The sequence below is a fragment of the Manihot esculenta genome, chromosome 11, assembly GCF_001659605.2.
Source record: "Manihot esculenta cultivar AM560-2 chromosome 11, M.esculenta_v8, whole genome shotgun sequence".
In the NCBI taxonomy this organism is placed as follows: Eukaryota; Viridiplantae; Streptophyta; class Magnoliopsida; order Malpighiales; family Euphorbiaceae; genus Manihot; species Manihot esculenta.
In genome coordinates, this window is record NC_035171.2 from 8,469,493 (window position 1) to 8,495,798 (window position 26,306).

Here is a 26,306-nt window from a genome sequence, read left to right on the forward strand (position 1 = left end):
TAACAGTATTATATGTAAATATTTTAATAAAATTTTTAAAATATAAAAAATGACATCCTTTTGTAAGAGAAAAAAATTATTTTTTTAAAAATAATTTATTTTTTTATTAAAAAAATTTTTTTTATTCATTAAATTTTTATGAAATAAATAGAGTCTTAAATTCTATTTAAAATTTAATTAATTTTAAATTAAAAATAATTATTATCAAATTTGATTTATTATGAGATTAAAATATAAATAAATGGAATTTATATATTTATAATTTGAATCTATAATTAAATGGATTTTTTTTCTATATATTTAATTTATGATGTCCTTATCCAATAATAAATTAAAAAGAGATTAATTGGATTAGATCCAAATTTCGGGCAAATTTAAGTTGGCAACTGAATATAGAGTTGGCTAACAACTATGCTAAAATACTAACCTCTTTTGGCCTATTGCATTGAAATACTAAATATCTTTTTTTTATATAAATAAGAGTTTCAGCCGCCAAAAAAAAAATTCTAAAACTCATCTTTATTGAGGTAGATGTCTAATCAATAATATTTAATTTTAAATAAATTTTATTTTTAATTTTTTTTTATGCTTTTCAGACCATTTAAGATTCTAAACCTGCCTCTAATTTAAATAATTTATTGAAAAAATTATTTTTTAATCCTTAAAATTTTTAAAATTTAACATTTTTATTCACTGAAATTTAATTTTATCAAAATTTAAAATTTTTCTAAAAAAATTTCACATTAACTTAATGATTTCCGCTTTGATAGAAGAAAAGAGAATAAAAATAATTCTAAAAATATTTTTATCAATAAAAAATAAAAAGAATAACAAAATATTATTTAGTATTTATAGTATAAAAAAATTTACTATTTAATCTCTTAATTTTAAAAAATATATTAAAATATTATTGACATTTTAAAATTCTACTAGTTAGTTTCTCTTTTGATTTGTCACTAAATATTTTACTATTTATTCTCTATAGTTTATAAAAAAATATTAATTGATTTCTCAAATCATTAAAAAGTTTACTAATTAGTCCCTCCATATAAGGGATATTTTAAATTTCTTTTTATAATACTTAACGATTAAAATTAATAAAAAATTAATTAATAGATTTTTTAAAATATCAAAGACATTTTAATAAATTTTTTAAATGATAAACAGTGATCGACAATGAATAGTATCTCACAGAATTAATTTTTATTAAATTTTAACTTTTTACTTTTAATAATTTTAATTTTTATTATTTTACTGAATTTAAATATTAAATTTATTGAAATTTTTATTTGTTATGGAGATTGAGTTTGAAATTTTCTTTCTTGAATTTTGATGAAATTAAACTTTAGAGACTAAAATATTGAATTCAAAAAATAGAGGGATAAATCTATTAATTATGTAATATTTTAGGTACAAAAACATATTTTTTTCTTTCAATTATTTGAGAGAGAGACATATAAATTTATACAAATTAAATTTTAAGGACTAAAATGTTGGGTTCTAGAAATGGTAATTCGATCATTTTTTCTATTACTAACGGCATTTTTTTATGGAGGGATTTCTAATTTTGATGAAATTAAATTTTAAAGACGAAAATATTATATTCTAAAAATAGAGAGATAAATTCATTAATTACACTATATCTCAGGAATTAAAAAATAATTTTGCTAACTTATTATATAAATTATATAAAAAAATATAAAAAGTATGCGGAATAAGTTCTTTAAGTTAAAAAAATTATTTTTTAAATAAACACATTCAATAAAAAAACTATTGAGCATTATAAAATCTTCAAAAAAAATTTTGGTTAAAAAAAGGATGAGGTTTGGTTCCTCCAGATTTTATTGTTCCTATATTAACTTTCGATTGCCTTAATTAAAAAAAAATGTTCAAGTTAAAATTAGGGATTTATCCTGAACCCTGTTAATGCATTTCTATTTTGATCAAAATAAGAATTTAACTTTGGTTTATATTTTAAATTTACTACTAAAATTTTCTTTAAAATAATACCGAATAAATCTGACAGCAAGAAATTTTGAAAATAATTCAAAAGTCTAAATAAATTTTCCTTTTTGCTGACTTTGAATGCGATCATCTTAATTGTTGAAATACGTAGAAGTTTTAATGAAGTTCACATTTTCATGCAGATTTTTAGCAGCCGATTTTCCAAGACTTTGAAAAGCTTCAATGGCTCATATGATTCTTATGATGTTTTTAATTGACAATCAATCTTAGCAATTGGAAGGTTCTGAGAGCCCTGAAACATGGAGTGAGTTCGGCCCATATCCCTCAAATTTAAGCCCCTTCAAGAAATAAATTCATATCCATTAAGAAAATGGGCTAATAATATATAATTATAATGAGGCCGTTGTCTCTTACAGATCAATTAAAATATTTTTTATATTTAATAAAATTAAACTATTTATTTAATAAAATATAAATTATAAAATGAAATAATATATATTGTTAATTTATTTTAATAAAATATAAAAATGCTTTAATTAAGTGTTATAAGAAATAAGGGTCAAAATCTGTAAAATTAAGAAAATGAAACTTATGTTCTAAAATTTGAAAATTAAGATTTACGGTATATGAGTGAGTTTAACACGATAAGATCAAGTCTCTCCTTTTCAATTTATTTTTTTTATCTTTTAATGATACATAACTACCATCATATTATTATGTTATTTATCTCTATTACTTAGATCCGTATATATAAACGTGCCAACGTATCTCTCTGTCAAGCGGTCATTTAATTTCTTTAGACGCGCATGTTGAAAGAATTACGATGTGACTGAATCTGCTCTTCTATCTCTTGTCACGTCACCAGACTAGTCTATCATCTAGTAGATTTACGCGTGCAGTCAGTCCAATCTGTTTTAGACATAGATTGAACATATGACTTTAAATCGATCTACTTTAAAAAATTTTGATGAATTTTGAGTTTATATTTTTTTTTAATGACCCGATCTCACCCCAAATACAAGAAGTGGACTGGTCTACTTTAGAAAATTCTCATAGTTTTGAGTTTACACTCTTCTCCATGACCTCACCTCATTTCAGATGCAAGAAGTTGGATGGTCAAATGCAAACTAAAATCCAATCATACCAATCTTTCGCAAAACTAAAATTTTAATATAATAGAAAATTTTAGTGTTTTCTTATTTGAAAGGGAAAATTTAGTTATTTTAAATTTTATTAGTTAATTAATACATTTTTTCCAAAAATATATATAAATCATAAGCACATATATGAATAAAAACACTCAACGTGTAATACAGTAAAAAAAACACGTGATTGAGGATTTCAATAATTCACAAATTCGAGTGGTTGAGTCGTAATCACTTCAATTATTGTTGATAAAAATCTATGAAAGTGGCTACAACAGAAGATTGCAGATAATCTCAAGGCGACGATCCTAATTCAACCTGTCTGGATAAGCCTGCTTTTCTATATCAACTCCTTTAATTTTTATTATTTACCTTTCACCATTTTTAATTATTAACATTTTGAAAATCCTGATTAGTCTCATTTTATATCTGAAAATCTCAAGTATCTGCAGCCACGTGTGCAATGAATCTAGATTACGTGCGAATCATATGCTTTGAGGATAAAACAAAATGCTAAATTATTATTTAATAATTTTTAATGCTTAGTCTAATATGAAATAATTTATTTTAAAATTTATGATAAATTTAAATCAAATTTAACTTTTATTATCAAAGTTTATAAAAAATTTATGATAATCTTTTTGGAAAGAGAATTCTCTGATAATTTTTTTTAAAAAGAGAACTTTGAACAGTATAGGGAAAACTATAAATTTATTATAAAATTTGATATAAAATTTTATTGTTTAAAAAATTAATTTTATATTTTAATTATTTTTTAAAATATTTTTATAATTTTAAATATTAAATTTTTTTAATTATAAATAATTTTTTTATTTATTTAAAATTCATTTTTAATTTTTAAAAATTTTAATAATTTTTTTAATTTTTAATTTATCATTTCTCTTATATTATCTTAATTAAATAATATTTATTAAAATTTTTAACGGAATTTAATTAACTTTTTATTTGTAATATTTATATTTTAAAAATTAAATTAGTAATATCTCAATTATATTTCTGTTACGCACTTGATTTTTCATAATTTTATTTTTTAATTTAAAATTTTTTTATTTTAAAAAAATTAATTCTAATATAATTTTATAATAATTTATTTAAATCATTTTTTAAAATGAATTATATTAAACAGAAGCTATTAATTGTAATTTTATCATATTTTCATTTATCTGCTCTTAAAAATAAAGTTAATAAATAAATTATATAACTATAAAATTATGTGATAAAATGATAAATAATTATAATAATTTGTTTTAATTTATTAAAAAGTAAATAAATAAAATAAGTTAAAGTATTTATAATGATAGACCAAATAATTTAATTTTTTTAAAAATGTGAAAGCTAAATGTAAGATTAAATTATAAATTTTCTTGAAGAAAAATGGCAAATTCGGTAGGTTCTAGAGAATGGGAGGAATAAAATGATCATATTCTTAATCAAAGCTTTAATCAAATCCCATTTGAAAAGTACAAATAGCAGGTAAACACTTCCGTTAATAATTAAAGATATAAAAAGCTATTCAAATTCAACACTTTAATATTCTAATATGGAAAATTTTGTTTACCTCCGATTTATGATGGTTAAGTGATACAAACCACGTAAAAATTAAAACCCAATAATTTAGGGTTTGGATCTGGTGGGCATCGATTTTAAATGTATCATTTCGTATTTGTAAGAGTCAAAATATTGTTATTTAATAATTGAAATCATAAATTATGAAAAATTATTTTTTATAATATACTAATATTATCAGAATAGTTATTTATTATTAAAACGATTAATCCTATTAAAACAGGTAATATTTTCGAATAAAATCTTTAATATCAAACTCTCGTAACAATACACATATAATCTTTTATTAACTATTTCAAATAGTCTATCAACAATAACATAGGCAACTTGTATATCAATTGATTTAATCTTATATTAATAGCCTCTTGTTTTATAAGTCTGGCTTTCTTATTAGAAAATAGAGAAATTCTCTCAAATTATTTTTTCTCTTTCGAGAACAAGTCCTTTTTCTTTGTTATGATTATCGGCTTCCTCTACCCCATTAAGGTAGGAAAAGCTCTATCTTCTTCTATTCGAGGTGAATTTTTGTCTCCCACCATTGAATGAGATATATATAAATATATATATAATTTTTCTAGATAGATTTATACTTTGAGAAATAAGAAATAAGAGAAATCTTTTCAATGTGTATCTTGCTTAGTTGTATTGTGATTATCTATTTTCTTGTAGATTTACTGATGGCATGTGGATGATTTGTCATGTATTTTTTTATGTTGTTTTTTTCTTGTTTTGGAATAACATTATCCTGCGACTATTGTACTAGAAATTCTCTACAGATGATATCCTCACCGGCAGTACATTTTGCTTCCTCCTCCTCATGAGGCTGTGTTCTCTTTTTGAATAAAGCCAAACTCAAATTTTTAGGATTTTTATTGAATCCAAATGTTTTGAATTAATCTTTAGATTTATGAGATTTTTTTAAAGTTGGTTTAATTATATTAATTTTTTTAATTGGACTATATTTTCAAGTCTTCGAACTCAGGTTGATTTAGAATTACATTAATGAATTTCTACCTTTTTTTTAAAAAAAAAAAAACTAACGTTATAATTAATTACCCAATGGATCATGATTAAAATTAAAGCTTACCCTGTGTACAATAAATAAATAAACCCTCTGTTCATTCATCACTCAAAAGAAATAATAAAATAATGAAGGAATGGTAGATCCATCATCCATGTTTGTTTCACATCTCCAGACAAAAATCAATACGGTTCGGTGGATCTGCAATTATATTAAACAAATTAAAAAAATAAATTAAAAATCCCCATAAAGAGCTGTCTCTCTCTAGCCCTAACATAAATAATTGCTCTTAATCTCCAAATAATTTATTTATAATTAATTAATTAATTACTAATCGACGATTGCTTGCCACTGTAACCGACACAAACGTTGTACCTCCACAGCTATTGTTGCAATAAACTCGACGCATCATGTAGGGACAGGTTTTGAAATTTTGATTAATCTCAATTTCACACTCATATTTGGAATTTGGAAATTTTTAATTTATTTTATTCTCAATTTTTTAAAATCAATTCACAATTTTTAGTTTCAAATTCACTTTAACGCAAAAATCGACAAAAGAAATATTAATTTAAATTAAAATTAGCAATTAAGAAATTTCACCTAAAAATTATTAATATTCTCAGTTTATAAGCCATGTAAAAAAAGTCCATAATTTTATTTTTTAAAAATTAATTTTAGATGAACTTCTAAGCTAATTAAAAGTTAAAAGTAAATTAAATTTTATGTTATTAATTTTGTCAAAAATAATAAAATTATTTCTTTAAAATTTTTTTAAATTTTAATATTTCAAGTAAGGGTATAAAGAGTTTTAAGGAATTCAATTCCCATGTAGACTCATCACTGATAATAAAGTATAATTATTGATTTATTTAAAATTTCTCTTTGATTATTTTTTAAAATTGTTATAATTATTTTCTTAGGCAGAGTATTGTAGCCTACTTTAACGTGTTTAGGCTTGCGCCTTTTTGAAGTTTCTTAAGGCTTTAAGGATGGCCCACTGACCAATCAGCTACTCAATTCCCACATTGCTTTGTGTGTCCTCTCTTCCTTTGCTTGCAAATGCCAAATCCAAATCATTCCAGCCTGGTCAGCACAGCAATATCTCAGCATATTCCTTTTTTATTATTTTATGCTTAAAATGCCAAATATTATTAAAAAATATTACATAATATCATCACTTGTGATAATTTAAAAATATAAATTATACTTTTCTTAATTTATTTAATTTTATTTTAATATTATTTTAATAATAATTTAAAAATAATTTTAAATTAAAAATAAAATTTAATATTTTTCACTCTTTATATACAGTTCCAAATTTAGCCATATTGCCATTATTTTTAATAATATCTATTTCTTCTTCATATGCTAAACTGCTGTCCTTTGTGTGATTGCATCCCCTTAAAAAGGTTTTTCTTTTTTTTTTTTTAATTGGCCCATCCTTCCGAGTCCGGCTGTGTTTTTTTCTAAAAAAGTTAATAATAGAAATTATTTAATATAATTATTAAATATTAATTGTATATATTTTTAATATTTAAAAACACTAATTATATAAAAAAAATTATTATTTAATCTTTATTGTAGGAGAGAATTTACTAGTTAATTTTTTATTTTAAAAATAAAACTATACATAATTGTAAAGATTTTCTTTAATTTTTTTTTATTATAAATGATGTTTCTAAATAAAGTTAAAAAAATTAAGACTCCAATTGTTTTCAGAAAATAATTAGTATTTAAACTATTTGCTATAGTAAAAAATATTTTTCAATAAAATTAATTTATTTTTATTAATTAATATTCATAAATTTACATATAGACGTTTAGTAGAATTTTCAAAATAAAAAAATAATTTTTTCTTTTAAAATCAGCGGAGAATGCAACAGTTCTACGTAATGGATTACTTTTTTCATTATATTTTTCCGCAAGTATTGTGGGCAGACAGATTTAGGTGTGGACATTGTTGAAATTGATGTATTTGGTCATTGCGTGCGAACCTCGAAAAGTTTTTGTTGGGACATTTGCTAATTGATTCAAACTAAACAATAACAACATAATATTTACTGAATTTATAATTTGGCTGTGGAATTTTACATAAAAGTCGGTTATTATTTTAATTTAATTATATTAATAAATTATTTTGATTTATGTAAAAATAATTGTATGTATATTTTTATGTAACAGATAATTATTTCTTTTTAAAAAATAAGGCAAAAAAAAGAAAAGAAGGGTAAGGTTGCTAGCGCACAAGTATGATATGACGAGGATGAGGAAGGCTTTTTCACGTAAAGGCTGTGAGCTGTGTATTTTGTTTGTAACCTAAATCGGATTAAAAGTCTGGTGCGATTTAAACGTCTGGGTTCGGTTTAGATTTAAGGCCTCGAACCAAAAAATCGAAAAAGAATAAAACTGGAAGTTTAGGAACCAATCAAAATCAGCGGTTCGTGGGGACCACCATTGAAAGCATAGTCTCTTCGAACATCTGTTTTCTTCTCCTCTCCCTCCTTACTTCAAGATAAAGCAAACAAAAACAAAAACTTCACTATTTGCTACCCAACAAAATTATTTATTCCCACCATTCCTTCCCTTTCCTTTTTTTTTAATTTCTTAATTCAAATTATTAATTGAGTGATTAATTAACAAACTCTTAAAAATTTAAAAACATTTTAATATAATTTTTATTAATTAATTAATTTTTTCATAATATATATACTAAAATAATAATTTTTTTATAAAAATAAAACAATTTTAGAGCGTGCATAATTGACAAGTTATGCTCAATCATGTAAAGGAAGGTGGTTAAGGTGTCATATTACCAAGTTCATATCACTTATTAGTTATTCATTTGAAAAAAAGAAAAATCATACATCGAAGAAAGTTGAATGAGAAATTACTTTTATCTCTCGGAGACAGTAAAAAATAAGTGTCTCCTAGATTAGTGGAGTGCAAGAAGATAGGGTTTTAAGTGGACATAGAGGGAAAGAAACTGGAAAAAAAAAAGAAAAAAAAAGAAAAAGAAAAAAGAAATAATTAAATAAATATAATATTATCCTATCAAGAGAGTTGCACGCCATTCAACACAAGGGACTTCGTGAGTCACTCAAAAACCGTTCCAAACAATATCCTCAACTATTTTTCCCTGCTTCCAAGTTCACTGTAACCCTCGTGATCTTCCCTTTCTCTAAAGCGAAGTGAAACTTCCTACATTATTAACAATCTGTACGATCTGACTTTTAACGGTCCAGATTATTTTCATCTGTATCATCTTTGATCGTTGTGCGAGCACGGAATAGTATTCCTTCACCATGAGGAAAACAACAAAAGTTAAACTATCGAGTAAAAATGAAAGGACTCCGACATTGATGCGTCGAAAATACGCGCTCAAGTTATCTGTTACATCGTGAATTGGTTCCATGGGTCTTAGTTTACACCTAGATCAGTGACCGTTGATAATCCCTCGATTACTTATCTACCTGATCGAAAAGGATTTAACGGTCACTTTCGTGGATATAAAATATTTTCTAAATTTTATCCCGCTTATCTCTATCCTACAATCATGTGACATTCTTCTTCACAGATCACCGCGAGTCTTATCATGTACCTACATCAGCAAAACGTTTTAAGAATCTGACGGTCCTTATGCAGCATGATAGAATAGGCTCAAACGCATTTAATCATTTCTCACTTTCCCCCAAATGCTATGCTGTTCCAGTATAAATAAATCGCTCGGACCGTACTTGAGAGCTTCGTTCTCTTTCACACTCTCCTCACATAATTTCTCTATTTGGAAGCAGTTTCCGGCGTTCTGAGACCGGAGAATTGTTGAAGGTTTCAGGTGAGGAGGATGGGATCGGCTGTGTTGTCGGAGCTGGGGACGGAGATACTGGTGCCAGTATGCGCTGTGGTTGGCATCGTCTTCTCATTAGTTCAGTGGTACTTGGTCTCGCGCGTGACGCTCACGGCGGAACGCCAGGGACCCGGGTCGTCCCCAAGTGGTGCTAACAAGAATGGCTACAATGATTACCTGATTGAAGAAGAGGAAGGTCTCAATGACCCCAGCGTTGTGGCCAAGTGCGCAGAGATACAGAATGCAATCTCTGAAGGTATGAACAAGTTTAGATCTTAGAATTTTGGTTTTAGATCTGGTGTTGTATGATTTTTTATTTTATTTTATTATTTGTTCTCATATTGTGTTTCTTTGTGGCTGCATGAATTATTTTGCTGAGTGTGCTGCTGATTTCAGGTGGAAGCTTTTTTGTAATTCTGGCCAGTTGAACTCAAAAATTGCAGTTTTTCAGCTAAAAAATTATAATATACCTTTTTGGGGTGTCCTGGAAGAGACTTGGGAATGCTTGGTTTTCCATTTTCCTTTTTTTGTTATGATGTTCTGCTAAGGTGGTTTAGCTGTGGCATCCATTTGGTTGTTGACAAAACGACGGAAAGTGAGAAGGAAATTGAAATTTTTTGCTATTTATAGTACAAATTGAATTTTGATTCAGATTTTAATTATTAGAAATTTATGATTCAAAATTTATTTATTTTTTCTTCATTACTACATTTAGTAATTACGTTTTGTCCCTTGAAGAAATCTAATAAAGCTCCTTATTGCTCTTTGGAGTTATCTCTGTTTCATTTTTCATTTTAGGTTCTGAACTCAAGCACCAGAGCTTTTTCTGACTGCATGTATGTTGCTCTGTTTAGATCTACTTTCGCCCGTTTATGACAAATTAAAAAAAAAAAAAAATCAGCTGTTTAACCTTAGTATATCTGGTCCGTCTTTGATTTTTTCAGAATGAGGATGGTAATATAGTATAATACAGCACTATGAGGTGGTAATGATTATGGGCACTTCTTCATTATTATTTTTTGTCTTATGTATATGAGTGTATGTGGCTTTTGGGTGTAACTGTTACTGGTGTATACATTCCGCTGATGCTGCACGTGGATGTTGTCTACTTGATAACAAATTTTTTCATATACTGATTATGAAGAAGAAAAATATCAACTATTAAAAATGGATTGTTTGGAAATTCTTTAGGGGGATAAATATATTCGATTATTTGGATCTCAAGCAATTTAGGGAATACTGTTAGCTGGTTTACTTATTTGCTTCTGGTCTGATATAAGAGTTATTATTTTGTCCTGTTCAAATATTTCTTACCGGCACTTCTGAGTTCTGACATAAGTAGTGTAAATGACCAGTCCAGAACTAGTGTTAGTTAAGATGTAAAGCAGGAATCTGAAGCCTTCTTTTTGCACCCAAAAAAGTAAATGCTGTATGCGGATATTAAAAGAAAAAGAACGTTGTGTACTATTTTTATCTATTACTATCTGGATTAGATGTAATCATCTACACTCTGCATTACTACAATACATAGTGCATAAGAATGTTTTAATTTATGCCCATGGACAAATTGGGTAGAGAAAATATACATTATTTTTATTGAGAGTAAAATTAGAAAAAAAGAAAGGCCGGTATGGGGGGGATAAACTGCAAAGGGGTCTGCCTTGCTCAGTTGCTTCACTGCTAACGTTAGCATTCTCCATAAGGGGATTCGTAGTTCCTTTTGGAAAGAATGTGGCTTCCTTACCATTATGCAGATACATGATATGTGTATAGACTATAGGTATGCGGCTTTTTGAGTGTTAGTATCATTCAACTATACTGCACATAGATGATGTCTATGCTGCCAAGAACCTTGCAAGATATTGAATTATTGACCATAGGGTGAAATAAAAAAGTTCTGGATTGTACTAGGAACATTCTCTTTGTCAAGTTAATGTCAATCACATCTTTTATTTCAACTGGTTATTGCCACCTTCCATTTTGTTAGATATTTCTTATAGTTCTTTCTTACTTTTTCTCCCTGATATGATCTTTGTTATTATTCTTTGTTTCCAATTGCCATCAATTTTGTGCCATTTGCTGCTACTTTTTCCCCCCTTTTTAACTTTGCTTCCACCTTTACGTGTCAAACGGTCTTTGCTTTGCCTCCTTTTTGCTAATTGATGACCTTTGTGCAAATATACAATTAATATATATGTATGCCAAATTTATGGATGTATGGATGCAACAGGTGCCACATCTTTTCTGTTCACTGAATATCAGTATGTGGGGGTCTTCATGGTGGCTTTTGCAATTCTGATCTTCCTTTTTCTGGGTTCTGTTGAGGGCTTTAGCACAAAGAGCCAACCTTGCACTTATGATAAACAGAAGACGTGCAAGCCAGCACTTGCTACTGCAATATTCAGCACTGTCTCATTTTTGCTTGGTGCTTTCACCTCAGTTGTCTCTGGCTTCCTAGGGATGAAAATTGCTACCTATGCCAATGCAAGAACAACTTTGGAAGCAAGAAAGGGTGTTGGCAAGGCTTTTATTACTGCATTTAGGTCTGGTGCAGTAATGGGTTTTCTCCTTGCTGCAAATGGTCTACTAGTTCTCTTCATTGCTATAAATCTCTTCAAGCTTTACTACGGTGAAGATTGGGAAGGACTCTTTGAATCTATTACTGGCTATGGTCTTGGGGGTTCTTCCATGGCTCTCTTTGGAAGGGTTGGTGGTGGTATTTATACCAAAGCTGCTGATGTTGGTGCAGATCTTGTGGGAAAGGTTGAGAGAAACATTCCAGAAGATGATCCTAGAAACCCAGCGGTAGGTGTTGCTGCTCCCATTGAACATAAATTGACTCCTGATTTGGGTTTTACTAACCACATTTAATGATCATCCTTACAGGTCATTGCTGACAATGTTGGTGACAATGTTGGAGATATTGCTGGTATGGGGTCTGATCTTTTTGGCTCATATGCTGAGTCATCTTGTGCTGCTCTTGTTGTTGCCTCCATCTCATCTTTTGGAATCAACCATGAATTCACTTCCATGCTGTATCCTCTGCTCATTAGTTCTGTGGGTATCCTCGTTTGTTTGATCACAACCCTCTTCGCTACTGATTTCTTTGAAATCAAGGCTGTAAAGGAAATTGAACCAGCATTGAAGAAGCAGCTCATTATCTCCACTGTTCTTATGACTGTGGGCATTGCAATTGTAACCTGGATTGCCTTGCCTTCATCTTTCTCAATTTACAATTTTGGAACACAGAAGGTTGTCAAGAACTGGTAAGTTTTATAGAACTCTTTCTTTGGCAAATAAATATGTTGTGGCTAAAGCTTTTTCTTACATTTTACTATGTGGTGTGGGTTTTTATATTGGTTAACAGTTTTGTAGAATTTCCTGTTGGTTTGGAATATCAAGGGTTGTGGTTAAAACTGTTCTGTTCAGCTAGGTGATGAAAAGGGCATGCATGTGCCCACTCAAAGGCAGACATTTTTGCTATTATTTTGTGGCTTAAGGAAAAGTTTAGAAGTGCAGTTTGGTTATAGAAGTTTCAGTTTCTTGAGTTTATTTGACAGTTGCACCCTATGGAGGGTTATAAATGATATTTGCATATGCAACGTCTTCCAACATAAAAATTCTTTAAGGAATGCCATGGTAAAGAACATGTCATGCTTGTTTAAGCACAGATAAGCTGTCTTAAATCTTGATCTGAGCTTGGTATCTAGACTTCCCTGGTTTACTTTGACTTCTAACACGTACTTCATGGTATATTATATTTTCTTTTTCCAACATATTATGGTGAACACAACCGTAGCAGTCACCAGAAAAAGAATTTAAACAGCAAGTTGTATGTTGAAGTGCCAAGTGAATTGAATTCTTTTTATTTATTCCATTAATTTGCTCTTTTATTTTATTTGACTGCCTGCCTTTCTAAAGATCTGGTCAAGTAATATCATCATATATATTTGCAGGCAGTTGTTCTTGTGCGTGGCTGTTGGTCTTTGGGCTGGACTTATTATTGGATTTGTTACTGAGTATTACACAAGCAATGCGTACAGGTAAAACAAAAATAACTATGCCGTTTGAATTGATATCTTATTTCTTTTATTTATTTTAAGCTGAGCTTGTATTTTATGTCTGCAGCCCTGTGCAAGATGTCGCCGACTCCTGCAGGACTGGTGCTGCAACTAATGTCATCTTTGGCCTTGCCTTGGGATACAAATCTGTAATCATTCCAATTTTTGCCATAGCAATTAGTATTTTTGTTAGTTTTAGTTTTGCAGCCATGTATGGCATTGCTGTGGCTGCTCTTGGAATGTTAAGCACCATTGCCACTGGATTGGCCATTGATGCCTATGGTCCAATCAGTGATAATGCTGGAGGCATTGCTGAGATGGCTGGCATGAGCCACCGCATCCGTGAACGAACTGATGCACTTGATGCAGCCGGCAACACCACTGCTGCTATTGGAAAGGTATCAAGATAATGCCTTTAGATTAAACATACCATTGGCATTTTATGCTGTGAATATTCCTTTTGTGGTTGTGCAAATACTGATTTTGTTAAAGCAGTTGTACTTTATTGCACATCTTTCAGAGTTTTATTTGGTCTTTCCTACCTTTCATTAATTAAGCTCAGAACATTTCTCTTTTGTTTTCTAGGGATTTGCCATTGGATCTGCTGCACTTGTGTCTTTGGCTCTGTTTGGTGCTTTTGTCAGCCGTGCATCTATTTCAACTGTTGATGTTTTGACCCCAAAGGTCTTCATTGGTCTGATCGTGGGTGCCATGCTTCCTTATTGGTTCTCTGCCATGACCATGAAGAGTGTGGGAAGTGCAGCTCTGAAGATGGTTGAAGAGGTCCGCAGGCAGTTCAACACCATTCCTGGTCTTATGGAGGGTCATACCAAGCCTGATTATGCTACATGTGTCAAGATCTCTACTGATGCATCCATCAAAGAGATGATTCCACCAGGTGCCCTTGTCATGCTTACACCCCTTATTGTTGGAATCTTCTTTGGCGTTGAAACTCTCTCTGGTGTTCTGGCTGGTTCCCTTGTTTCTGGTGTTCAGGTAATTAAATTGTATTACTTTATTGTCACTTCCAACTCAACAAAGATCACCGATTATATGTTTTATCTGACTTCTTACTTTATCTTGCCTGGTTTTATCAGATAGCAATTTCTGCATCCAACACTGGTGGTGCTTGGGATAATGCTAAGAAGTATATTGAGGTAAGACCTAATTGACTACACGTACCTACTTATGTTCATTGTCGTGAATTTGACAAGTAATATATTTGAGTTGCTATTTTTAGGCTGGTGCTTCAGAGCATGCAAGGACACTAGGCCCAAAAGGTTCAGAGCCACACAAAGCAGCTGTGATTGGAGACACCATCGGTGACCCACTCAAGGACACCTCAGGCCCATCACTCAACATTCTCATCAAGCTCATGGCTGTGGAATCTCTCGTCTTCGCTCCCTTCTTTGCCACACACGGTGGCCTGCTTTTCAAGATATTCTGAAGTGGAGAATGACGAAGACGTAGGGAAGGGAAGTTGATATAACGTTGCCTACTCTTGTAGGATCCAGCCCTCATTCTACTTCTTCAGTTATCGTTTATCCCAGTTAATGGGATTTTAAAACTAGTTTCCGTAGTTCAGTCAATACTATTTGTGATGGGCTGATGATGGCAATTAAAGATGGTTTGAATGGTGGAGAGAAAAATGGTCATAGGTTGGAAATTGCAAATGGTGAGTCATGTCCGAGAGAAGAGTCTGAGAATTTGACACGTTTAAGTAGTTTTGGAACAAGTTGCGTTTAAAATTTTGTATTGTTACCCTTTTGCCTGGGGAAAAGTTGGCATTTTGGACTTTGATCTTCTGCGGTTCAGGTTCTATATTCACACGCTGTCGGCCATTAAGGCTTTTATCATTTCTTAAGTGGTCATCTGAATATGATCGTCTCTGGTAATTCACCATGAATATGCCTTTTTTTTTTAATTGAATTATGGGCAATTTTTTAATAAACTACCATAATATAACAACTTGATCTTTTTATAAGATGAGGACAAAAAACATGGATGATTGAAATTTATTACTAATTGGCAATTGGCACTTCTTGCATGAACCTTAAAAGAAAAGTATTTCCCTCAACCTTCAATCCTCTAGACATGTTTCTTGAAAGTTGGCGGAGCACTTTGTGAGGCAGAAAACTTTAGAGAGGGGTATTAGATGGCAAGTTCACAATCACTTTGTGAGGCAGAAAACTTTAGAGAGGGGTATTAGATCGCAAGTTCACAACGAAAATTCTATTATTTACAAGTATTAAAGAGCTCAGACTATTCGCTTTGTGGTGCTAACAAATCTCTTGAGCACCTTTCTTCTCTTGCCCTCAAGCAGAGCAAGTCTGGAGCTTGTCCCCTCTAATGCTCTGTTCTTCTTAACTTAGGGGTCAATCTGTGTTAGAAATATTAGAAAGTTCTAGCTGATATTCTACAGAAGCTTGATCCTGACGGTAAGGATGTTGAGCTCTCATTGTTTTTATCTTTGGCCAAATCTAGAAAAACAGGAACAAATGTATTTTTGGGAATCAAATACTTGAGCTACTGAGAATGTTTTTTTATAAAGTTCTTATTGAAGGAGATGCAATTTCTATTATGCTCACATAATATCTCTGATATTAATCTATTGTCTGAACGAGTTTATGATATCTCCATAGAAACTTACTTTTATAAATAATTGATTATGAGAATTGATTAAAATAAAGAAAATAAAGGAAGTATTTAATTTAATTGGAAACCTATTAAAATCAAATTTCTAATTTTGGGTCTAATTATTATTTTTTAAATAAAATAAAACTTTAACAGTTTCATGTAAATATATATTTACAGTTGATAAAATATTCCACTAATATACAGGAGAGAAAACTTATACAGTGAACCCATTATAGTAATTAAAAAATTTTAATTAGTATTTTGGGACAATAAAATCTTAATAATTAATATTTTTTTAAAAAAATATTTTTAAATGAAATTGATGGTTGCGTCATTTTCAATAATAAAAAAATATATAAAAGAAAAAAAACCACCTTATTTATATAATTTTTCTCTTATTTTTAAAAAATAATTATAAATGTACATATTTATTGATTTATTGTATAAATTAGAAAAGTGTCTTAATACAATGAATTTACTCTATAATTTTCCATTAAACAATGATGTTGGAGGTAAAATAAAGTTCCAATTCCACACTTTCTTACTTGTGAAGAATTAAAATAGTAGGTATCAGTCCTAAACCATATTGAAATTCCTAGCGCCGTTTCTTTATCATGTTGAAGGCCAGCTAATTAAGAGATGGCAGGTCCACAATTTTGCTTTCTCAACCGCCAATATTTTGCTATATATATATTGACAAAAAATTTAGAGCGAGAAAAGATAGACATTTGAGAGATATTTGAGAGAGAATTGAGGGTAAAGAAAAAAAAAAACAAAAAGTATGGAGGATAGGTTTAAAGAACTAAGTTAATTATGAGAAATTTATTTTGTATTTACGAGAGCGCGTGAAATAGTGCTATTTAAATTTTCGGGTCGTTACAGAGTGGTATCAGAGCTCTAGATTCATATGGTTGGACCTAGAGTGTCGGGCTCATAGATGTTCTAGAAGGTCAAGCACAATAGGAAATGTCATGTCCACTAGGATAGAATGTAGAGTCCTGTCTTGAATGATGATGTGAAATGCCATGATTATATGCATGTGCATTAATGTTATGATATGATATGTGATGTATGTGATGCGGGTTCATGTGTTTCCACATGAACCATTTGATGCTAATGTATACGTGATGTGTGCTGTTTTTCAGAAAACAGGATGAGAGGAACTCGTCGATCTGCACGATTGACTGGAGTACCACCCGAGGATGAGGGCATGAGTGCCCGTCCTCCCGCATTGCCTAGGGCAATGTCAAGTAGGTCCAACAGGGAAAGAGCAGTAAGAGACCCTAGAAGGTCTTTGGATCTGGGTAGAAGCAGATCAGTGAGGGGAATAGTACAAGGTGATATGTCAGAGGATGTGGGGGATCAGATGGATGTGGACCAGAGGAGGGATGGTAGCCTCGGAGTAAGTATGTCAGAAGAGGGAACGGGAGAGTCCCAAGGAGGCACTCAGGCCTTAGGATTTGTTCAGCCACCTTACTACCCACCCTTTTCACATAATCCTGGGTATTCGATGGGAGGTACATCAGATTACCCCAGTTTTAGCCCTTATCACTCTCAGATGCCATACCCACCTTTCTACCCACCGTACCCACAATACCCTATGTATCCACCCCCATCTTTCTACCCAAGTACAGCAAACCCTACCCCAGGGGATGTTGCACCTCCTCCACCACCAGCAGCACCTACTGTCCCAGAAACCCAAGACCCTAAACCTAGCTCATTTGGAGGGAGCAAGGTCAAGATGACCGACTACATGAAGCTGGGTGCTCCCCAGTTTGAAACCGGTGATGACCAGTTTGTGTACCTGGAGAGGGTCAAGACCATTACAGATGAGATAGGAGTTGAGGACAGTAGAGCCATTCAGATGGCTGGGTTCACACTAAAATGTAAGAAGGCCCGAGAGTGGTTTAAGAATTATGTGAACCCGAGGTTGGATAGTCTACCCTGGGAGGAGTTTTCAAATGAGTTTGCAAGATGGGCTTTTCCAGACAGTTCAAGAGAATTGAAGATGATTGAGTTTGAGCAGCTGAGGCAGACGGATGAGTTGAGTGTGGATGAGTTCACAGACAAGTTTTTGGAGCTGTTGCCATTTGCTGGGCAAAATCTGGATACAGATCAGAAGAGGTCAAGGAGGTATATCATGAAGCTCCATTCTAGGTATTCCTCCTTGATCCAGTCAGCAGAGAGGGAGAGCTTCCATGCCATAGTAGATATGGCTAGGAGGATGGAGGCTAGTGCTATCATCGAGGGAAAAGTCAAGCAGTCAGTGGCACAGCCTTCGGGTTCCAAGACCCCAGGTGGGGGAAGAGTGGACCCTTCTTCCTTAAATTCAGGCAGTAAGAGGTGGAGCAGTACCACTAAGAAGACAAAGAAGAACAAGTTCTGGAATAAGATCAAGTCTGGTCTGGGATTAGGGAGTGACTCAAGCTCTGGTGCAGATAATGCAGTATGCAAGAAATGTGGGAAGCCGCACAAAGGGGTGTGTCTGGTTGGGACGTCAGCCTGTTTCAGATGTGGGCAGGAGGGACACATAGCACGGGAGTGTCCTAGGCCAGCTTTTGGGGCACAGTCTCAGCAGACAGCTTCTGGTAGTGTAGCGCAGCCAGCAGCTCCAGCCATGACTCAGGCTAGTGGCAGAGGTAGAGGGAGAGGGGCAGCCTCTTCTTCAGCGGGTTTCAGAGGTGAAGGTCCATCAGCTCTAGCACGGATCTTCACTATGACACAGCAGGAGGCAGATGCATCTAACACCGTGGTGGCAGGTAACTTAGTCATTGGTTGTTCAGATGTGTATGCCTTGATGGACCCTGGTGCGTCTCATTCTTTTATTGCACCGAGAGCCGTTGAGAGGTTGGGGTTGATGATCTCTGAGTTAGAGTGTCCTCTCTGGGTCAGTGGACCCAAGTGTGATCCATCAGTGGCAGAGTCAGTCTGCCAGTGCAGCCCTGTGTTTATTGAGGGAAGATGCTTGTCCGCCGACCTTGTGGTTCTACACTTGACAGATTTTGATGTCATTCTAGGGATGGACTGGTTATCTACCCATAGTGCTACCTTGGACTGCAGGGACAAGGTAGTCAGGTTCAGAGGTCAGGATGGGTCAGAGGTAGTCTTCAGAGGAGACAGGAGGGGTACACCTAGAGGTCTGATATCAGCTCTTCAGGCTCGTAGGTTGCTTAGGAGGGGATGTCAGGGGTATTTGGCTCATGTGAGAGAGCTTAGCAGTCAGGTTAGAGAGCCCGCCTCGGTGCCAGTGGTCAGAGAGTTTTCAGATGTCTTCCCAGACGAGCTGCCAGGTTTACCACCTGCTAGGGAGATAGAGTTCGAGATAGAATTGATGCTTGGAACCCGACCGATCTCTATTCCTCCCTACCGGATGGCACCAGCAGAATTGAAAGAGTTGAAAGAGCAATTGCAGGAGCTGGTAGACAAGGGCTTCATCCGACCGAGTACCTCACCTTGGGGTGCTCCAGTTTTGTTTGTGAGAAAGAAGGATGGATCCCTTAGACTTTGTATCGACTACAGGCAGTTGAACAAAGTCACTACCAAGAATAGGTACCCTTTGCTAAGGATCGATGATCTATTCGACCAGCTAGCAGGAGCGGGTTGTTTCTCCAAAATAGATCTGAGATCTGGGTATCATCAGCTGAGGATCAGAGAAGAGGATGTGCCAAAGACAGCTTTCAGGACCAGATATGGGCATTTTGAGTTCCTTGTAATGTCGTTCGGGTTAACCAACGCCCCTGCAGCATTCATGGATCTCATGAACAGAGTGTTTAGTGAATACCTGGATCACTTTGTTATTGTCTTCATAGATGATATCTTAGTGTATTCCAGGAATGCAGAGGAGCATGCCATCATCTGAGGTTGGTTCTACAGACCTTGAGGGAACATGGCTTGTATGCCAAGTTCTCTAAATGTGAGTTCTGGCTGAGGAGCATTTCATTCTTGGGGCATGTAGTGTCAGAGAATGGGATCGAGGTAGACCCCAAGAAGGTAGAAACTGTGGCTAACTGGCCTAGACCCACTTCAGTGACAGAGATCAGGAGTTTCTTGGGTTTGGCAGGTTACTACAGGAGGTTTGTTCAAGACTTCTCGAAAATTGCAGCTCCTCTTACCAGGCTAACCAGGAAGAATCAAAAGTTTGTGTGGACCGACCAGTGCGAAGAGAGTTTTGAAGAGCTTAAGAAGAGGTTGACTTCAGCATCAGTGTTAGCTCTGCCATCTAGTGATGAGGACTTTACAGTCTTTTGTGATGCGTCCCGTGTGGGACTGGGTTGTGTATTAATGCAGAATGAGAGGGTGATTGCTTATGCTTCTAGACAGCTGAAGAAGCATGAGTTGAATTACCCCACATATGACCTTGAGATGGCAGCAGTAATCTTTGCACTCAAGATGTGGAGGCACTACCTCTATGGGGTAAAATGTGAGATCTTCACGGATCATAAAAGCCTGCAGTACATCCTGAGTCAAAGAGATTTGAACTTGAGACAGAGAAGGTGGGTAGAGCTGCTGTGTAATACCCGGCTAGACTCCGGTATCGGAATTCCTATCGTCCGGTGGAATTTCGGATGTCGGAGACCTCTAGAAGGGTAAAACTATGATTTCATGAAATGTTTTAATGATTTTTGATGATTTTAAGTAAAAAGAAAATGAGTTTTTGCATGAAATCAACCTTGGAGGAAAGCTCAGGTTCGGCCGCCGAAACTCAAAGTTCGGCCGCCGAACATGCATGCATTTCGGGTGAGCCTTAGGCCCCCGAAGGCATAAGTGAGGGAAGTCCAGGTTCGGCCGCCGAACCTCAAGTTCGGCCGCCGAACATGGCATGCATGCGGAGGCACGTTCGGCCCCCGAACGTGGCCTAGCCAGCCACTATAAAAGGGTCCCTTAGCCGAAAATGGGCGAGTTTTTCTCCCCATTGTAGGCCAAGGTGAGCTCTCCGCCGTTCCTCACCAATCCTTGAGTTTTTCCTTCAAATCTTTCAAGATTTTCACAAGTTTTTGCTTTGTTTTGAAGATTTTCGAGTTTAAAGCAAGTTTTGGAGCTTTGAGGTTCAAGAACTCAAAATCTCCCACCTCCGAGTTTAGGACGTCTCTCTATCGATCTTCAAGAGATAAGAGCCGATCTTAAGCTCATTTCATGTTTAAAGTAAGTTTTATGCAAGATCTATGGGGTAGAATGCATGTTTAGCTCATAGTTAGGTTTTTGAGTTTATGTTGTGTTTTTGAGCAATGTGTTGTTGTTGTGTGTTGTAGTTGGGGTTTAAGTTAGTTTGAAGCCCCTAGGAGCCAATGTATGTATGTTTGCATGTTTTGGTTGAGCTAAATGCATGATTAAAAGTTTTGGAGGCAAATGTGCTTAAAGGAGCCAAGTTTCTGCCATTTGGCAGAAACCAGGTTCGACAGCCGAAGGAACTTTCGACCGCCGAACATGGCTAGGGAGGCAGGCCTTTCGGCTGCCAAAGTTGCCCCCGAAAAGAGACTTTCGTCTCTGTCTGGAACTTTCGGCCGCCGAAGGTGCCGCCGAACCTGCCTGGGTTTCGGCTCTGGAGGGACTTTCAGCCGCCGAAGGTGCCGCCGAACCTGCCCTGTTCTGCCTTCCTTTGCATGTTTTTGCATGATTGTTTTGAGGTGTTTTAAGGGGTTTTTGGGGGATGTTTTTAGAGTTATGTTCTAGTTGTTTGGTCCCTCATTTGAGTCGACCTGTGTAGGTTCGGACCCGAGGAACCGAGGACCCCAGCAGTGAGTTAGCTGCATCAGTCTTTGTCAGAGCTAGCCAGAGGTGAGTAGAATAAACCTTATGTTTTTAAAGCAAATGAATTATACAGTTGAGCATGTTCATGCATCATGAATGCCATGTGATGAAATAAGTTGTTTGCATTAGAATCCACGAATATGTTGCATTGCATTTATGATGTTGATGTGGATTGGTTATTCGATGACCCTTTAGTCCTCATATGATATGATGATGCTACGGCATGAGATGGTATGGAAGTCCAGGTTGTACCCATTCTACATCCCTGGCACATTGGTATGTATGACATGTTATGTTAAGAGAAAGACCGGTTGTACCCATTCTACGTCCCTGGCACATTGGAATGTTATGATATGTTATGTTAAGAGAAAGACCGGTTGTACCCATTCTACGTCCCGACACTTTGGAATGTAGAGGACTATTGGTGACAATACCATCCGAGATGTGATTTGTTGTGATGTGTTGCATTACATGATGGCATGAGATTTAAATATTGTTTTCTACTATTCTGCTCACTGGGCTCTTGTAGCTCACCCCTTTTCCCTAATCCCCTAGGATTGCAGGTACGGGCTAGTCAGAGAAGTCAAGAAGAGTAAAGTCATATGTTGCAATAGATAGGAAGTGGACATGATGAATTGTATTATGATGTAAAGTTAAATAGTTATGTTATGTATAATGATATTGAGGTTTAGAAGTGTGCTTGACCATAGTTTATTGAAATCCCTTGTTGATACATGATCTAAATGTCTATTGATGTTTATGTTTAACCAACTCAACTTATGATGTATCGCCCATTGGGGCATTGTTGAGATCCCACAGAGGGGTCAAGTTTATGATTATGATTATGTTTAGTGCATGCACAAGTTGAGTTTGGTGTATGAGGAATGAATGCCAGAAAAGTTTTTTTTTAATTTTTGCGTATGATTATTGATCATGTATGCGATTGAATAGGTTTACAGGTTACATGTCAGGCTTGCTACGGGTCCCGGCGGCCTTAAGCCGATCTGGATCCTAGCGCCGGTAGCGGTCCGATTTTCGGGTCGTTACAGAATGGTATCAGAGGTTGTCTTCAGGGGAGACAGGAGGGGTACACCTAGAGGTCTGATATCAGCTCTTCAGGCTCGTAGGTTGCTTAGGAAGGGATGTCAGGGGTATTTGGCTCATGTGAGAGAGCTTAGTAGTCAGGTTAGAGAGCCCGCCTCGGTGCCAGTGGTTAGAGAGTTTTTAGACGTCTTCCCAGACGAGCTGCCAGGTTTACCACCTGCTAGGGAGATAGAGTTCGAGATAGAATTGATGCCTGAAATCCGACCGATCTCTATCCCTCCCTACAGGATGGCTCCAGCCGAGTTGAAGGAATTGAAAGAACAGTTGCAAGAGTTGGTAGAAAAGGGCTTCATCCGACCGAGCACTTCACCTTGGGGTGCACCAGTTTTGTTCATGAGAAAGAAGGATGGATCCCTTAGACTTTGTATCGACTACAGGCAGTTGAACAAAGTCACTACCAAGAATAAGTACCCATTGCCAAGGATTGACGATCTATTTGACCAGCTAGCCGGAGCAGGTTGTTTCTCCAAAATAGATCTGAGATCGGGGTACCATCAGCTAAGGATAAGGGAGGAGGATGTGCTGAAGACAGCCTTCAGGACCAGATATGGGCATTTTGAGTTCCTTATAATGCCGTTCGGGTTAACCAACGCCCCTGCAGTATTCATGGATCTCATGAATAGAGTGTTTAGCCAATACCTGGATCACTTCGTTATTGTCTTCATTGATGATATCTTAGTGTATTCCAGGAATGCAGAGGAGCATGCCCATCATCTGAGGTTGGTTCTGCAGACTTTGAGGGAACATGGCTTGTATGCCAAGTTCTCTAAATGTGAGTTCTGACTGAGGAGCATTTCGTTCTTGGGGCATGTAGTGTCAGAGAACGGGATAAAGGTGGACCCCAAGAAGGTAGAAACTGTGGCTAACTGGCCTAGACCCACTTCAGTGACAGAAATCAGGAGTTTCTTGGGTTTGGCAGGTTACTACAGGAGGTTCGTTCAGGACTTCTCGAAAATAGCAGCTCCTCTAACCAGGTTGACCAGAAAGAATCAGAAGTTTGTGTGGACCGACCAGTGCGAAGAGAGTTTTGAAGAGCTTAAGAAGAGGTTGACTTCAGCACCAGTTTTAGCTCTGCCATCTAGTGATGAGGACTTTACGGTCTTCTGTGATGCGTCCCGTATGGGACTGGGTTGTGTACTAATGCAGAATGAGAGGGTGATTGCTTATGCTTCTAGGCAGCTGAAGAAGCATGAGTTGAATTACCCCACACATGACCTTGAGATGGCAGTGGTAATCTTTGCACTCAAGATGTGGAGGCACTACCTCTATGGGGTAAAATGTGAGATCTTCACAGATCATAAAAGCCTGCAGTACATCCTGAGTCAAAGAGATTTGAATTTGAGACAGAGGAGGTGGGTAGAGCTGCTGAGTGACTATGATTGCAAGATTCAGTATCATCCGGGTAAGGCGAATGTCGTGGCAGACGCCCTAAGCCGGAAGTCACTAGGCAGTCTATCCCACATCACGGCAGAGAGAAGACCAGTGGTGAAGGAGTTTTACAAGCTTATTAATGAAGGTCTACAGTTGGAGTTGTCTGGTACAGGTGCTTTAGTGGCCCAGATGAGAGTGACACCTGTGTTTCTGGAGCAGGTGGCTCAGAAACAACATGAGGACCCAGAGTTAGTGAAGATTGCCAGGACTGTTCAGTCAGGCAAAGACAGTGAGTTCAGATTTGACAGTAAGGGGATCCTCCGCTATGGGAGTCGTTTGTGTGTACCAGATGACATAGGGCTAAAAGGAGACATTATGAGAGAGGCTCATAATGCAAGATACAGCGTTCACCCCGGGACCACCAAGATGTATCAAGATCTGAAGAAGGTTTATTGGTGGCCAGCGATGAAGAAAGAAGTGGCACAGTTTGTGTCAGCCTGCGAAGTGTGTCAGAGGGTGAAGCTGGAACATCAGAAGCCGGCTGGAATGCTTAACCCGCTACCTATTCCAGAGTGGAAATGGGAGAATATAGCTATGGACTTCGTAGTGGGGTTACCGGCAGCGTCCAACAGATTGGACTCCATATGGGTGATTGTGGACAGACTCACCAAATCTGCTCACTTCATCCCTGTCAGGAGTGGCTACTCTGTGGACAAGTTGGCGCAGGTATATGTGGATGAGATCGTCAGGCTGCATGGGGTTCCTGTTTCAATAGTGTCAGATAGAGGGCCCCAGTTCACCTCCAGGTTTTGGCGGAGTCTGCAAAATGCCATGGGTACTAAATTGGATTTCAGTACTGCCTTCCACCCCCAGACGGACGGACAGTCCGAAAGGACCATCCAGACTATCGAGGATATGCTCAGAATGTGCGTGCTGGACTTTGGCGGTTCTTGGAGGCAGCATCTACCTTTGGTGGAGTTTGCCTACAATAACAACCATCATGCTAGCATCGGGATGGCTCCATACGAAGCCTTGTACGGAAGGAAGTGCAGGTCACCGGTTTGCTGGGAGGAAGTTGGAGAGAAGGCCTTGGCAGGGCCTGAGCTAGTAGAGATCACCAGCAGGGTGGTACCCATAATCAGAGAGAGAATCAAGACTGCTGCATGCAGATAGAAGAGTTATGCAGACATCCGCAGACGGCAAGTAGAGTTTCAGGAAGGGGATCTGGTATTGCTCAAGGTGTCTCCAATGAAAGGAGTGGTTCGCTTTGGGAAGAAAGGTAAACTAGCCCCACGATACATCGGACCCTTTAAAATCTTGCAGAAGATTGGGAATGTGTCGTACAAGCTAGATTTGCCTGCTTCAATGGCAAGAATCCATCCGGTTTTCCATGTTTCAATGTTAAGGAAGTTTGTGTCAGATCCGGGCAAGGTTCTTAGTGAGCCTGATGTGGAGGTCCAAGAGGATCTCACCTATGTTGAGCAGCCAGTGCGGATCATAGACACTCAGATCAGAAAGCTGAGAAACAAGGAAATCCCGATGGTGAAAGTCCTGTGGAACCACCACAATATGGAAGAGTGCACCTGGGAGACACGGGAGTCCATGCTCCAGCAATACCCTTATCTTTTCTAAGGTTAGTTCTTATATGTTTCATGTGTTTCATGAGTATGTTATGTTTATGCCATGCTATGTGCTAGTTGAGGAACATTCGGGGACGAATGTTCTTAAGGGGGGGAGAATGTAATACCCGGCTAGACTCCGGTATCGAAATTCCTACCGTCCGGTGGAATTTCGGATGTCGGAGACCTCTAGAAGGGTAA

General features: G+C 35.6%; 1 protein-coding gene across 1 annotated transcript; it reads left to right on the top strand.

The window, feature by feature from the left end:
• The first annotated feature begins 9,450 nt into the window (after positions 1-9,450).
• Positions 9,451-15,426, top strand: LOC110625528 (pyrophosphate-energized vacuolar membrane proton pump). The gene is made up of 8 exons (XM_021771153.2): positions 9,451-9,821; positions 11,796-12,370; positions 12,452-12,831; positions 13,522-13,608; positions 13,694-14,024; positions 14,212-14,622; positions 14,724-14,783; positions 14,867-15,426. Exons 1-8 carry the CDS (start codon positions 9,563-9,565, stop codon positions 15,071-15,073), a joined length of 2,310 nt encoding a protein of 769 aa, XP_021626845.1. The 5' UTR covers positions 9,451-9,562; the 3' UTR covers positions 15,074-15,426.
• The last annotated feature ends 10,880 nt before the right edge of the window (positions 15,427-26,306 follow it).